This window comes from Eleginops maclovinus, chromosome 11, assembly GCF_036324505.1.
Source record: "Eleginops maclovinus isolate JMC-PN-2008 ecotype Puerto Natales chromosome 11, JC_Emac_rtc_rv5, whole genome shotgun sequence".
Classification (NCBI taxonomy): Eukaryota; Metazoa; Chordata; class Actinopteri; order Perciformes; family Eleginopidae; genus Eleginops; species Eleginops maclovinus.
Window position 1 is genome coordinate 6,953,053 of NC_086359.1, and position 17,405 is coordinate 6,970,457.

The 17,405-nt window shown below is 40.7% G+C and overlaps 1 protein-coding gene across 3 annotated transcripts in view; it reads right to left on the reverse strand.

The window, feature by feature from the left end:
• The window catches only part of cadm2a (cell adhesion molecule 2a), a 180,350-nt gene that overhangs the window by 15,177 nt on the left and 147,768 nt on the right, over positions 1–17,405 (reverse strand). For 2 of the 3 annotated variants that reach the window (XM_063895524.1, XM_063895522.1), the window contains 4 exons: positions 9,274–9,435; positions 8,369–8,459; positions 8,088–8,266; positions 5,481–5,594 (listed from right to left, as the gene is read on the reverse strand). In XM_063895524.1, coding sequence (XP_063751594.1) covers positions 5,481–5,594; positions 8,088–8,266; positions 8,369–8,459; positions 9,274–9,435 — 546 coding nt within the window. The remainder of the gene's footprint in view (positions 1–5,480; positions 5,595–8,087; positions 8,267–8,368; positions 8,460–9,273; positions 9,436–17,405) is intronic. The other variant, XM_063895525.1, reaches the window with a different exon arrangement.

Genomic DNA, 17,405 nt, shown 5'->3' on the forward strand with positions numbered 1-17,405 from the left:
CAGTGGACTTTTTTCTGCTGCAATATCAGGCTACTGGAGCTGGGGGTTGGCCACACGAATGCTGATTATGAGAAGTGAATAGTAAATATTTTAAACACCAAAGAAACCCTTGTGCATGATTCAACCTTTCAGCTCCACAAGGTCAAAGCTAATTTGCAAGCCATGAAAAAGCATTTGGCAAATTTTCGAGAACTCAGTGACGGAGGGGGGAGAGAACGTGCATGTGAGTGTGTTCGCGGAAAGGGGGGCGGGATGACATTGCATAGACCTCTGATACTTAGTGAAAGAGTTATTATAGCCATTAAGGCTGGCTGGGCCATTGAAGCAATGTGGGTGTTGGGCATACCTGCCAGCACTTCATTAATAAAGTGAATCACAGACTGCAGGTATGCATCACTCCATGCTTTACACAGTCAGGATGAAAAGCAGAGGGATATTAGGCATACCTTTACGCTAGCAACATGCAGGTGGACAACAGAAAGTATTAAAGGCACAGGTTACTGTCAAATTTACATTCCCAATTATAACTGCTGAGCCTACAGTATGAAATATGCATTCACTAATATTCCTGCAAGGATGACTTAATGCCTCCATTAAACAGTGGATTCATGTATTTGGCACTCATTCATACTTTCACTAAGTCAGCAATTTTAAAATCACACTGTAAAAAAAACCTCACACTTCCTATCTTGCAACCAGTTTTCTAATTATAAATGAATAATATAAATAAATACATTTGCCTTAATTAGAGAATATTAAATCCTATTGTGAACTAATTTCTATGTAGATAGAGAAAGAGTTGTTCTCACTCTTGATGTGCTGTAATTTATCTTCAGAGTGAAGCAGTAAGGCTATTTTTGGCATACATGTGAAAAGCACAAAAACACTTACTGCATCTGGGCCTCAATCATTCAGATTTTTCCAAAAGTGTAATTTATGAGCAACATGGTAGTTATCATATAAATCATTCATTACCATTAATATTAATGTTATTTCGTATCAGATTAACATAACGTCCAGTTTGTTAGAATCCAACATTGCTCCGGGGCCTAATGATAGTTCAGCATCCGGTCAGAGTCCAGCAGCCTTACCGTGCTTTGCCATTGGCCTGTTGTTGCCATGGTATCTAACAGGGCTTGATAAGACCAAAAGCCAAAAAGACCTCTCTAATAGCGCAGGATCTAAATTACAAATGAGGCATTAACACTAAAGGTCTTGGAGACTGGGGATAGTAACACCCACAAGATGTGTGTAAATATATATATATATTATTTATACAATTTGATTTAATCAACCAACTCCTTGGGCAAGATACAAAATCCAACAATTGCTCCCTAGGCATGTCTATGCTACTATAGTGCATGTAATTAGCTTCAGATAAAAGAGTCATCTTAAAAAAATAACATGTAATGTAATGATGGAGTAGAAAAATTCATAATGATTTTAATATCCCAAATCATTTTTAACTAAAGGGTCCAGTTACTGCGTATTTAGGATGCTAAGTCGAGGTGGTTGAGCAAAATCAGTCAGGCTTCTGATTCTACACAGGAATAAACATGCTTGGGTTATTGGTCATACTATAATCTAACTTGCCAATACCAATGGATGTCATTGTAAAGTCCTGTATACTCACTATAAATTCTGTAAGCACAGGCCATTCTGACTTTATAAATGACTAGCTTTTTGTATTTCTTACTTTTTAACCAAATGGTTTCTGTTTGGAAAAGATGCAAGACTAGTTCGAGAAGTGTAGGAGCTCATCAGTCATATGATATGCTAATACTGTGCATACAGACTGCAGCGCTGATCCTACTGTGCATTTCAACTGCACAGAAAGACACCTTTATTAAAAAGACAAAACGTCATGGTGCTGGTACAGCTCCACAGTTGTTTGCTTTCATCCAGAGCCTGTGAAAAGACCTGGTAATAAATCAAGTAGACACATGAAAGGAGATATAGTGTATGTATCCTGTGACTGGGGACGCAGCGAAGGAGTCTGATATTTAGATTCCCTGAAGATACACTAAAAGGCTAAGCTTCTCTTGTGTCTCTGCACTACACAAACAGACATCAGAGAAGAATTGAGACATGCTGATGAGGAATATCAAACAACAAGTGGAAGCGTGTTATCTCAAAGGGTCTTCCGAGAGATGTGAGGGTAGGAAAGAAAAAACGAGCGAGAGAAGAGGGAAACAAAAGCTTCGGTAGAAAGCAAAGCAGCGAAGGCAAAGTAGAGGGGGGAGGAGAGACTCCTGAAGGACTTTAAAGATGGTAATTCAGAGAAAGCAGCGGTGAAGAGTGGAAATTATTCTGAGTGAATGTGACTGTGAAGCAGCATGTAGAGAGGGAGCGGAAAGAGCAGAGAAAAGGTAAATTATGGAAAACGGACACATAAATGAAAAGGAATGAAGCTGCTTCACAGAACTGAGGAAAAAAATGATGAAAAATGTAGGACAAAGAAAAGAGATCAGTTTGTAGTTTTTCAAATATTAATATTAATGTATTTTAATACTCATACTCTCATATATTAATATTATGTATTTGACAGATCACAATGTAGACATAAGTTAGAGAGAAAGACAGAGGTCAGACCAAGGACGCTCAACTACCACACGCTCCAGTTTAATTCCAATTGTGTTCAATACTTATTTTGAGAAAGATAATATACACATTTTAATATTTTATCAAATAGGAAAACAAATATTTCATGTGCTTAATGTTCTAGAAATTGTCATTTTACACATCACCTTGAAACATAGTTATGACAATGTTTAGAAAACATGGTTATGATGCTCTGTGAGCGAGCAAGCTTTTTGGCATGCAGTCTAAAACAGCACATTAGGTTTAAATTGACATGTCACTCAAACACTTTGATTGACATATCACTCTACTATAGCAGACATGGCGCCATGTCAGCCTTATTGTCGTAGTGTCGCAGCATGTGGCAAGACAGAAACACTGGACCAACTGCAATACAACCAGAAAAATCGTCATTCTAACCTTTTCTTTCTCTAACTGTATGACCTCTGTGTGAATTAATGTGCCACACGGTCACCAGAGGGCTTTTAAAATAGGGTGAAATAGATCCGACCATTTCCAGCTGCTTTGAAAAATAAAGCCAAACCAACTCTGTCTAACTCTGTTGCCTTTGGATTATAAACATACATATTAAAATACATGATGTGAAATAACATAATCCGTTTGTTCAACATGAATAAATGTTTGAGTTATAGGTCGCCTTAGGAGATATAGATTAAAAGGCTATAGCAACTATATTCTCCCAGATATTTGGGATATCCTTTCCATTTGTCTATCTATTTAATGCACCTTATCCAGGTCACAGTGACACCAAAATATACTTTTCCCCAGCCATGTCTTCCAGCTCCTCCTGAAGGTCCCTGAGACTCTCAAAAGCCAGGTGGGATATGAAATCCCTCCAGCGGACACCACATGGTTTCCTCCTTGTTGGATAGAGAACCTTCATAGAGAGGCTTCCAGTAGGTAACTAGGTCAGGTGCTGAAACCCACAGGCTCCTTGAGATTCTGAGTCAATTGGACATGCAGAAACAACCCTCCACACATCTTCATCGTATGTTTAAAGGAACTCATCTGGCTCCTTTTAAAAGCAGCATAAACAACACACACTACATTATCAGCATTGGGCACAGATGCTACTTCTATAATACAAGACTGTTTTGCTTTGCCATAACAATGACCCAAGCACTTATATATTCCTGTAGTGCCATTCCATTACAACCCAAAGGAGACACTGTCATTACAGTATCTATGTAAGGGTAAAGAGCTGGTTCAATGGTCAGCTCCAACAAAATCTCAACATGCTTTCTTAATCCTGACAGTCATCCAGGGTCTTCTTTCCAGGACACCGGCACAAACACACTTGGAGAAAACATCCAGTCTTATTTCTAAAAACGTAGGATACCACTACCCTCCTTCTCCATGTGTTAGGTCAGTGAAGCTGTCCCCAACCATGCAATATTGAGAAGGCATGACAACCAAGACACAGCAACAAAATTCTGAGATTTCATCACCTCAGGGGAGATTTTATCCATCTGGCACTTTATCACTTCAGGGCTTTTTGACCAACTCAGTGACCTATACCAAAAGGAAAGGCAGGGCTTCCCCTAAGTCCTCCAAATCTGCCTCCACTGTGTTGGCAGCATTCTCAAGTTCCTCAAATTGTTCCCCTTAACACCCAGGTCAGCAGGAATTTTCCCCTGTAGAGAACATCTTTCTGAAGACGGTCAGCGGTTCTTGGGTCGCTGCCATGTCAAGCAACAGCGACCTTCTGGCTACAACTTAGAGGGTAGATTACACAATGGACCGCTATAATACAACATCCTCGACCCTGCAAATATTTTTCCAGAAATAAACCATATGCTGGTAGCTGGTATCCCCTAATGTTATACAGTAGCCTCAGTTTATTCCTCCGGACATCCAACCTCTAAATACCAATCTTTATACACAGGATCAATTTACTAATACCTCCACCTGATTGGCAGCACACCAGGCTACCACAGTTAACCATGTGGGCTCATATTATGGGGTGTATGTGGGTATTACACAATTTGGAGATATACTGTATTACAATAGCATGGGGGTTTTGCTGTGCAGAAAGGAAGGCTTTCTGTGAACGGTATTAATTCTGCAGGATGAAAATGATTTTATTCATACTGCACACCAGTGATTTTAATCCATAACCATACCTCTCTGCATGTCATCAGTCATGTAATAAGAAGGAGAAGAGCTTGAAATGTGAGAAAACCTCAGTATTTTATACCTTCCCAGCATTTCTGTTGCAGCCATTTATCCCCATCCATTTATTCATATTTTAAATTAAAATGTTTTAATATTTATATAAAACAGCATTCATACCCTTCAGGTGAAGATTCTCTAAGAACACCAAACAGCACTAAGATGTCCGCATGGTGGCTTCTGAGTTACCTCTGAAAAATCGCCTTTCAAGTCTGAGTTCTCAAAGCTCGAACACAGCATTAGGAGTCATGATGAGACATCTCCAGTGGCTGGACATTTTCAGTTGGACATGACATTTGCTTCTTTGAGGTTTCAGGGCACAGAAGTACTGAGGTCTTTGAAATGCCAAGGGGACAGTGAATGGAGTATTTGAAATGCTAGACAGGACTTAGGAAAATCTGAATACTGTAATGTAAAACACATCACACGGCAATTTGTAATGGACATGTTGTCGCAAAACAGTTGTATTAGAAAGGGGGAAAAAGAAAAACAGGTAGAAAGGAACGTTTTTTTTAACCATCAGATACACTTCAGTTCTCAGTGTGTCCACATGTGTCAGGATCACTGAGTTTGAGGCAGTGGAGACAGAAGTTAAAGGACAGAGGAGACATGAGCGTAAGAGGGAAGTGTGAGTATATAGAGTAGCATGCTAAGGGGGCTGTGGAGATGTGTGTGTGTGGGGGGGGGGGGGGGGGGGGGTACTGTACCTGTGTTGCCAGTGACTGTGGGGTCTGAGGCGTGGGTGCCTAATTGAGCGGTAGGATCTGGAGGGATGGGATGTAGGGGGGGAGTGGTGGATGGAGGCAGGGTTGTGGGGACGTCTGGTGGAGGGGACAGACAGACGCATATACACAAATACAATACAATAACAACAAAAATGAATTCATATGGGGGCAGTTAGTTTAAAAATAAAAACAATAAAAATGATCATTTGGCAGTGAGGGGGACAAAAAATGGCAGCAAGTCTTTAACCTAAAACACACACTTTCCAAAATGGAATAATGCGATTCTGTAGATGCAACGTTACGCACTACCAGACATAGATTAATTCAGTTTTCCATACTTTTCTGGGGCCTCTCATTGATTGACTTTTAATGATGTTCTTAGGGTCAATGTTAACATGAGTCATATTTGAGGAAACAAACACCACTTGGTTAAAAGGCAGAATTGTTCACCCTTACTTTTTTTGATCTTACGCATAAACTGCATCAAAGAAGCAGCCAGAGAATATTTAGTCTATATTCAGAACTTTTAGGTGGGAGTAGCCTGTGGGAATGTCTCAGGCAAAGTGCAAAGTCGGAAAAAGAGTGATGCGGTATGCAAGTGTAACGGAAGAAACTTTCTGCAAGTTGACATCTTCACATTATGTTAGAGACTTGAACCCTTATGTCTTCCTCGGCATTAGGATTTTAAAAGTTCTGCCTTTGAATGTAAGAATCATTTCTGTAGCATGAATATGATTAACTTTGGTTCTACTAATATGGGCTGATATCTGTAAGGATACAATCTACACCAAATGGAGACAGTACTCTGACAAAATGATCAGTCCTAATTATCAATGTACGATTTCAGGAGCCAAGCTGTCATGGCCATGCTCTTTTTTAACTTCTCACTACAGAACAATGGTAGAAACGTTTCACCCAAGGCAAGGTTTCTCACTGTCACATGTTAGAGCAACAGGAAAAATGGGAATGAAACACTGTGTGACAAAGTTAATGAGGTTACACTACCACCTTGGCTTTTATGTTTGTGTCATTCTGCTTTTTATGGTGAGCTTGAGGCTTTTAATTGGCTGTGGTACTCATTCTCAGGGCCAACTGTCCTGCGTGTCTCGTTGACATTTCAGCCCCGGTGTGAATCACTACGCAGCAAAGTGCACGTCTTCAGGAAAGAGGGTAGAGAGAGAACGTCTCCTCGTTGGAGGGGAACCATTAAAAAGGTATTTTCAAAGAATTATGGCTGCAATTGGAAAAGGCTAAAAGGTCTGCTAATCACTAATGAAGGGTAGGAACAGACTGGGTGCCATTTCAAAAAGAACAGGTAATGAATAGGACCCTCCTTGACCCTCCAATAGCAAATTGCCTTTTTTTGTGGCATACAATTTGTCAGTTTAATAATATCACTGTCATTAGGTGCACTGGTCATTCTTGTTGTTGCATTCAGCTGGCATTTGAAGGAGGTGTTATGTGCACACAGACACCATGGCATGTGGGATATTCATTAAACCCTAGTTTACCCTAACCAACTAGTCACTGGCACTTTTGGGTGCATTTGGGTCTGCCTGCTTCGCTAAAAACTGCATTTGATATATTTACATTTGTCTTGTCATGGTAGTTTCTTGAAGTGAAAAGGTCTTTTTTTTTTTTTGCAATATGTCATTAAAATTGAAACATTCAGAGTTTTTCACATGTTTCTTTGGCCTTGGCTACGACTATTAGAAAGCACTGCATGAACTATTTATGGAATCCTATGGTATTTATGGTTTCATCTTCCATCTGGTTATTACTGTACATCTACCAAGGACAATCAGGAACATAGAGAAATTACTTTCAGCTCTGGAAAACCATAGCTACCGGCTATGGTTTTTCTCTCATGTTCATAAGCTAAGATCTACTTTTAAATAAAGGAGCAAATGAGTTACCCCTCTGATGCATGTAATGATTATAATGTAATATTTTATTGATCCACTTAGGGAAATTCTCTTTTGCCTCCAGCCGTATGTCTCTCTGGCCATACCTGCAATCCTTTTTTCACTCAACGCACACTACATACATCTCTAAAACAGAACGAAAAGAGATGTGTCACGGCACGGCTCCTTTTTTTAACCATTATTACTTAATACTAAGAGACAAATGGCAGTGGAGAAAAAACGCAGCGAGGAAGAGCTATCTGTTTTCCTCACATTGAGTCCCTTCTTCCCCACCTCCTCTGGCTCTACTTGGAATTACTTATCCTTCCCGGTGATATTCCTGACAACGCAGCACTAAATTCTGCCTCCCTCAGACATTTCCATCCTGGTATGTGTGTGAGCGTTTATGTGTTTGTGTGTGTAGTATCTGGGACGCAGGTTTATTTAAAGAAAGGCATTGGTGGCATTTGTGTCACATGAGGCCCTTATTCTCCCTGTGAGAGATGGCCCCTCTAATCACTCTTAGCACTGAATGCAGATCAGGATGTATTAAAATATTAGTTTTTGCATTGGTTCTTGTACCTGTGACAGTTAAGACACTCAAGATTTTTCTTTGTACCTTTACCTTTGGATGTAATCACATGGAACACAATTACCCACACATTAGCCTTTCTTTTGAACTCACCATAGACGTAGAGTACATATTCAGCACTGCTGGTCCCTAGGTGGTTGCTGGCTTCGCAGCGGTAAGTGCCATTGTCTGTCTTGTTGAGTGAAGTAAAGGTGAGCTCCCTCCCCTCTACAATCATCCGGTCCAGGTCAGGAAGTTCACCTCCGTCTTTTGTCCACATCACAGGATCTGGCCTGGGAGGTGAGAGGATGTGAAGGAGAAACAAGGCATGATTTATGATCCTGTCTGAAGCTTAAAAAGCTGACATCAACTAACACAGAATTTGAGTGACTTACGAAGGGTTTCCTTTGGACACACACTCCAGCTTTAAGTACTGACCCTCCTGAGGGACTGTAAGGGAGTTGATGATCTGCACACGAGGAGCATCTAGGACAGGGAGGAAGAATTCAAGTTTAAAGGGGCTCTATTTGGCGTTTTGGTGTTCTCCCTTTCCTTTAGTGTGTTATATAGGTCTCTATGCATGTGAATGGTCTGCAAAGGCTATAATCCCTGTGTTCCCTCCAGAGAGAGATGTTTGTATCCCACTCATCCCCCCCCCCTTGCCTGAAACGCCTTGATTGGACACTTTTGCTTCTATTGGCTAGCGCTCGAAGACATTGAACATGATTGGCTAAGGGGCAGGATATCTCTAAGTGGTTGCCGGGCCAGCAAACCAATCGAAGCAGACTGGGCTCTGGTTTCAGACAGAGGGGAAAAGAGGGGCTGCAGCACAGGCAGTATGAGAAAGATAAAGCCTTTCTTGAACATTAAAGCATGTTTAAATGTCACAAAAGAGGCACCGAATACAAATATTAACCTGAAAATCTGTATATTAGGCAACCCTTTAGGATAAATACTCTATGATTATTTGAGCAAAAATACAGTAGGTTCATCCTATTGATTATTCCTTAAACTAAACCCCTAAAATATCAGTATTTAGGATGACCCCCTGATGAAAAAATACAACATGAAAAGTACATTTATGATGAATAAATATCAGAAGACTGTTGATATTCAAACATTGTATAAAGCTTTTCATGGTTGGATCATTTTCTTTATTGTCTTTGCCAGCTAACAGGACTCTGCAGCTGTAAAATCATTCTTAGTAACGTAACCACTTTATGTATTTTACTTATCTGCTTCCATGTCTACCATTTATGTGTGTGTTTGAGTATGTGCATGTGTTAGTGTGTAAACTCACAATGGACCTCCAGTACTTCAGTGGCCTGCTGTGGCATCTGTGTGAGTGCCACATGGTCCACTTTGCAGGTGTAGGCCACTCCATCATCATTTCTGTCCACGTGCAGCTGCAGAGAGCTCCGCACTGTAAAGGTCTTCCCACTTGCATTCACCTCTTTGGCACCTTTGGAGAAAGGAGCATACTGTCACACATGCAGCACATTCATCTTGCAAGAAGAGAGGGCCACACACCTGGTTTACAAACCGGACTCCAACAGGATCTTCTACCCACATAGAGAAAAGAGTATCATGCATTGGAACTCACAAGCCTAAATAATCATTTCTAAGTACCTTTACACTGAAATCTTTATCACAGTTCCTGGGTTAGGGTTGTTATTAGGGTTGTTATTCATAAACAAAAAAGGCTTTAGACAAAAGAATGATAATCAAACCAAAAATGGTCAAACAAGAAATACAAATATAGCTAACATCACACGTCTCCCGGAGGCTGCTTTGGCATCCCTATGTCGAATTCTTGCCAGGACCCCACCTGCCTCATCTCCAGATCGCAGGGCTCTTTGAAAGTAGCGCGTGTATTTACACCGTAGGCCTTTTTAACCACTTCTGACCTCACCTTCCATCTCTGCCTGTGGTTTCGTGGGCTTCACTGCTCCCACACAATGTCTTTCGCTTTCCTCTACCTCCACTCTTACTGTGTCACAACCATTTCCAGCCTCATTGGGACCAAAACGTTACCAGAGCAAATCAGACGTTTGGCAATAACTTCAATCAGCCTTATTGCAAAGTATCATTATGCACAATCCTCCCCATCTGTACAACCTGCTATCCCTGCAACACCTGCCTTGTAATACCATCTGAACAGCTGATCCAACCTCTCTACACACATCAGCACCCTAATCACTGCCAAGGCATTGGAGAACTCGTCCAACCCAGCTTCCTCAAATGAGCTACATGATGTCCTGATATTTGGCTGGCTCCTTGATCACATCATTCCACTTATTGCTTCATTTCGCTCCCAAATGACATGAGACTTAGATAAGCCAAATGTGTTTTAGTGAAGTTTCAAGACCAGCCCTCATGACAAAAATCTTTGACTTCAACATTAGTGTCCTTGAATGATTCATCATCATCAATACATGTAGTGGGTAGGGAGGCCCTTTAAACCAGAAGGTCATAGAGTTAAATCTTTCACCGCCGACATCATAGATAACTAGCCGTCCAAGGCCATACCGAATGACAGTCCAATACTAGACTAAAATCCCCTCTGCACCTCATTAATCCTTTCTGTTCAACACCACTCTATTTGTTTTAACCAGGAAAAATAAAAGTGAAAGAACAAACTGTCTTCTAGATTTGGGAAACAATCCTGCACAAATGAACTCCAAGAAACGCGGCTGGGTTCAGGTAGCAGACGACATTTTATGATGCCAATTTTTGATGAAGCCCGAGCCTACGCATTTGACATGAATGTTCTCCTAAATTCAGAGTGTTAAGTATGAGTTATGTAATACAAATGACCATCCTCCTCCAGACTACACACTCAAGCCAACTCTCACTGCTCTTCCTACTAGCTGTAACTTAATTCCTTCAACCTATCCACCTCCAGGCAGGTTTTCTTTTCAATCACATTTGTTCTACCATTCTGGTTGGTCTCCTATAACACAACAACAGTTTTACATGAGGAAAACAATACTTTCTTAAAAATGTAAGAAAGCATCAGTGCATGTAGAGTCTCTCTCTCTCTCTCATGCTGGCCACCTTTGTTTGTATCTCCTAAAGAGACTGTTTACGGTCCATATACTTCTCTCCTCTGTACTCATCTGCTCCACTTTCTAAGCTTTCTCCCCCACTGTCTCCTCTCCCTCTCCATTCTGCCAATCAACTTTTCCGCTCAGTCACTTCCCCCCAACTGAGGCAAAGAGCCCGCCTCCCCTAGAGATGAATGACTGACAGGTCTGCAGTGTTAGCAACATCCACCCAGACAACAAGAGAGAGGGGAAAAATGACTGGATTTCTCCACAAAAAGGAACTCTCAGGAGACAACAGAGAGTGAGAATAGAGAGGAAGGATGAAGAGAGGACATCACATTTCTAATTTTGCGGCATGCTTCAACAGCTGCAAACATTCACCTACTATTTCTATTAGTCATTCCACGTCCTCATTGACTGTTCTGCCTGCCTCAACGTCTCTTCATCGGTCATCTGTATTTCTCCCTTCCTTCCACGTATATTCTGTTTTCAAAGTCATCCTGTCTCCTTTTTCTCCCTCTACCATACTGTTCATATTAAAATGTTGTTGTTGAGGTCAGCATAAGGGTTGATAAGTAGTTTGACTGAATTGCGTCAGATAGGTTCAATTAGACCCAAACTACCTAAATTCTTAAACACGTAAAATACATTTACTATGAGTCACACTGCTGTGATTGTGCCTATATTCTATGCCGTCCAAGACCAGAATAAAGTACAGCAATCAATGTAATGGACACTTGGCGGTGGCCCTGTAGCATGTAAAGCTAAGGTTCTCTTTGTTTTTCAACTCCAAATCTAGGATGTCAAAACACATGTGCTCATTTCTCAAAGTTACTTGATAATGTTTCTATTTAAGTTGTTCCTAATTCAAAATGCACTCAGCTCCCAAACAACACTATCAGAGAGATCGACATGCTCACTTTATACATCTTATCGCTGTGTGATTTCAGTGTCTAGACCAATTTACCTTCTTGTATCATGGCGATGTGAATGGACTCTGATTGCCTCTGTGTGCCTCAGCTGAGACGAATACTACAAAACATGCTTGCACAAAGTTTGAGTTCATTAATTTCATTATTTGGCCCAAAGATTTCTCCGTTCTACTTTGAGATCATAATAACAGTTGTCTCACAGCAAGTAATACTTCACAGTTAAAGTGCATCAATCTGCATGCACTCATGGCTTCTGAGCTTTTGTGTGTGCGTGCATATGAGGGTGTTCATGCATGTGGGTGGTTGAGAGAAGGTATAATTGGCCTATAAATATCTTATCACATTTTAAGTGCCGCTGAATGGAGCAGCTGACATTGAGCTGCCAATAAAGTTTAGGGTTGTCAATCATTTTTTATTTTTTTTACTTCACCAGGAAACTTGACTCTTGCTTTCTCTGTGGGAGAATTTACATACATATTGAAGTGTTTCCTATCAGTTATATTTCACAAAAACTCAAACATTTATTCTTAGATGGGGACAAGTTTTTTGAACTCTTGGTTCATGAAATATCAAGGCTGAGTTAACTCCTTCCAGTTAAAGTCCATATCACTACAGTATAAAGCACTTTCACGCGCCTATTATTGTTTTTATTAAGTGTTTCTTGAGTTTGTAAATTATCTCAACACAGCGTCAATTATCTTTTTGTTATTTTGAGCCTGCTGTGGAGCCTAACATCATCACTATTTTCTATAAAATTGTAAGTGCAGGCAGCAGCAACCCCAAGTATATTGTCTAAAACTGCCCTCTCACACTAAACAGTTATTACGTCTCTTGCCCTTCCCTTTATAGATGTATTTCCGACTTTCTATGTGGATTTTAGGCATTTAATAAAACAAAATACAACACTCTACTATATGCACCTGTGGAAAGTATCTATAAAAAAAACAAACACCTGGCAGTATTTGGCCGGTTCTTTGGCGCAGAGTCCTGCTCAGAGCCCTGAATTGTTAGCCTGTGCCAAGACTGAGCCATGGAGGATTAGAAATGGAAATGACAGGCGTAAAAGCGTGAGAATCTGACCCTTTCATTCTGTTTCACAGAAGTGAGGGACAACTCACTGAAATGGAAGGACACACAAAAAAGGCTTCTTGGGCAGGAGACAAATTTACGACGGTGACGGCGTTGACTAATCCTGGCAGCAGGGGTCAGAGGGCTGACTCAACATACCCTGAACTGCATCCCATCTGAGATTCAAAACAATTTGTCGGTAAAATTGCCTGCGGGTGAGGGTGAGGATAAGCTGAATATATATACACATTTATAATAGTACTAAACACTCAATTAGATATAATAAAATTCACAATGAAATAAACATGTTGCAGAATACTCCCTAGGCTGCATGTTTTTCTTTGCCTTTCAGATGAGCTGCACAGTATAGCTAAACTTTAAAAGAAGAGCACTAATACACAGCAGGCTCCAGCTCCAGTGAGGTGTTAAGATGATTATATATTGTGCCGTCCACCATCTCCTCACATATCCTGGCTACCGTGTCCAGGGAGCCAGGCCTGTTGGCAGCTTGGAAGCGCCCTCCCCTGTCTGACCTGTCTTCTCAGCACGACTCTGCACCTAACTGACGGCTGACTACAACCAGGGAGCACTTTTGAGTTTCTATCAGTGCCAAATCATGATGTCCTCTCTGACATGAAACTCCCTGAGCATTCACAGCGAAGAAATGTCTTCTCTGGAAAAGGAGAGGACTGGCCGGACTCGGTGTCTTGACATTTAAAACTGGACAGGTGCTCCACCTCCAGGATGTTGCTTTTAATCGGCATAGACAATGGGCGTAGCAACCTGATACGCTCTTCTTTCATCAAGTCTAAGTCTGTTAACCTGATCACAGTAGGATGACATAGTTGGAAACTCCTCTGCCTGTGCACATATCATCAACGTTTAAAGTAGAGGGTGTGCAGGAGTTATTCATGCTATATGTTTGCTCTTTACTCTACTCACCTTACGGTTAAAGAGCTTGACAAAATTATTTAACTTGAAGTTGTGAGGCTACATATACATGGGACATAGAGGGTGAATATGCACTTTTTGTGTGTGTGACTTAGACATCTTTTATTCATGAAAAAGACTTGCGGAGCCATCTTGAAATTACATCTTTAATGGTCATTGATCCACTCCACCCCTGGGAGCTGGATAGCATAAATGTAGCCCCAACACAGCCTTTTTAAGCAGTGTGCAAGATTGTCCAACACTGCAGAAAATGCTTTTTTTTTTACTGGAAAACTACTTGAAATTCTTGAACTTGATTCTTATTTTAACTTTCACTAGAAGTCTCATTAACTTCAACATCATCCTCTTTGAAATAAGCTCCAGGAGGTATGACCTATTCACTCTGCCTCAATAGCTCTTTCAAGAGAAAACCTTAGAGTAATGATGGCCACCACTTCTGCTCTCATTCACAGTATTCAAGGACAATTATACATAAATGAAGAAATAGCCAAGACTATTTGAAAAGGTTTTTCAGACGTTGGAGTCTTCAGTGAGCTGGCAGACTTGAGTGATCGCATGCTGAAAGTCAGCAAAAAACGACCTTAAACAGTGCAAGGCTTGTCTGCAGAAATAGTTCCTTGTCCTTGACTAACAGGTTCGACAACAGAATATGGATGTGACCGCAAGCGAGTTTGAATCAAATCCTTGTGTTTTTCTTCCTTAAGCCCCATTGGAATAGAGATATCGCGTAACATGATGAAGCAATAACCTCTACAGTTTAGGTCAGAGAGTATGATAATACTAGTCCGATAGCGAACATCCCCACCCTTATTTGAAATAAATATTCATTTCATCTCTGCCTTGCTTGGTCTCCACACAGCTCCCTCTGGTTCAGTGGTGTGTAAACAAGTGCTACATGTGGTGATATTGGCAGAGGTCTCTCTGGGTTACGGTGTGTAACTGAGATAGAAATATATCATTACTGGGTGGGGACTGAGGGGATCTGAGGGACAAAGAGACTGAGAAATAAGAATATTGGATTCCGTTCCACACACACAAGCTTATGTCCTTACATGCAGTCTGTCTGCTCCATCTGTCTGCTTTGCGTACACACACACACACACACACACACACACACACACACACACACACACACACACACACACACACACACACACACACACACACACACACACACACACACACACACACACACACACACACACACACACACACACACACACACACACACACACACACACACACTTAGCATACGCTGTCCGTTAACTGCATTCGAATGGGTGATGGACTGCTCCAGTGGCTCTGCCCGTAATATAATCTTTCTATTCCCCCAGATCCCACACCAATATGTCACAATTGTCATTTATTCCCAGCATGGTCGCCCACAATCAGATGGCTTTTTGCATTGAACACACCCTGATGTTGTCAGGATGATGAACACTTCAAGAGCACTCACAACGAAACGTGCATACATGCGTTGTTTATTAACATGCTTGGCCCTTTTTGTTTGTTGTTGTTAATTTTTTCCCATGTATGTCTATTTTGGAGGTTTTGAATGTGGAAAGAAAGTCAAAACGGCTCCTTTTTTCATTAATACAAGAAAGTGATTAAATGAGCGACAGAGATGCATTTATTTGGAGTAGTGACTTTTTCTTGATCAAAACACCTTCTGAATATGCTTGACAAATGTATCTGTCTAGGTTACAAACTGATAATCAAAAACACCTACTTGTCGTGAAAGATAGGGTTCTTCACCTTTTAAACATACAGGCGATCCAGCATTTGAAATCTACCTTTCTAAGTTTGTAATCAATTTTAGAGTTTAAACATCACATTGGGATATTGTTTGTGAGATCAACACAGCTTGTAATAGCAGAGGGGATGTTTAAAAGGGAGGCTGATAAATGTGTTGACACAGATCCAATATCATCTCCCAACTACAGTTAATTAAATGGAGAGGTACCATGATAACTGCTTAAAACTGTGTGCAAAACCAGCATTGATTATGGCTTATCTGCTTGCTTATCTGGACCCTGGGAAACCCTAATGCGAGATAGCAGGCAGAGCTGTCTGGGCTTAATCCGGGGAAGAGAGGGTGTAATGGCAGACACGGAGGGAGCTTTTCAGTAAATTCAGCGAGGGGAGAAACGTCACCTCCGATCGAAATTCTTGACAAGACCAATTGCAGATCTGACAAGAATCTGACATTTGTATAAAGTCTCATGGTTCTGCTTTCTGTTTTTGGACAATGGTCCCAAGACCTCTAAACAAACAGAAAAAACAACTGCAGATGTTCTCTTCCTCATATATATATATATATATATATATATATATATATAAACGGCCTCCTGCATTTTTATTTTTAACAATTTATGTGTCATTATGAATCTAGAAAAAAATGATAATATTAATGGAAAGTGGACTGCATTTATATAGCACTTTCTCAGTGGTTAGGACCCCTTAAAGAGCAAGTCAGCCTTCACCCATCCATCAATTAATCAAATTGTATTTATTTATCACAAATAGACAACAAGGAGAAGGCAACCGAGGAGGGATCGCTCTGCCAGGGCGGACAGACGTGCAAAAGTTGTCTTGTGGTATAATTTATAAAGATAGTTCATTTAAAACACAGACGGTCCAAATGTTACAAAAGATAATGTGTGTTGCAATTTAGGGTATAATATGTTGCCCGAAGACAGACGACATGTGTCCTGTGGGGGCTGGGAATCGAACCACCGACTACCACTACCACTACCACATACCTCCCAGCCACAGTCGCCCCTATTAATGTCCTTTACGATCAAAGAACTACAACCTTGTCACAGTGAATAATATTCTGATATAAAATTGTAAAGGGAATAGCCTAGTGTGCCGCGTTGAGGGGAGAGAATTATAGCATCTGACCTTAATGAGAAGCCGGATCCTCTTGAGACTACCTTCTCTTCCAGCCACCAAGGATATCTCTTACTACCTGTTAACTTTCCGTGGTAAATTAGAAGAACATTATGCCCTTGCTACATTCCCTTTTGCGTTACACAGAGCTCTTCTCTCAGTAGTGGGCCACAGGGAGAATATAATAATCACCCGTAGAGACACAATAAGCCTAAAAGGAACAACAGTAACTCTGCTAATTAGTGTATATTCTATAAGCTTCATGGTTCTCAGAAGAGCAACAAGAGGAAATATAAAGTGGAATGACAAACAGCTATAATATATTACAACAACATGGTGAAAATAACACTACTATCTCAAGCATAAAGCATTAGCATTTAATGAATGAAATGCATCATACATAATTGCTATATAACATACAGTGTTATAACTATTATAGAGGGAATCAAGCGATAAGTTAAATATCAATCGTTGATGTTCAAGTAAAATCTTGAGGGTTTTGGGGGTTTGAATGAGCATAGTGATCCTAATAACATGTTGCC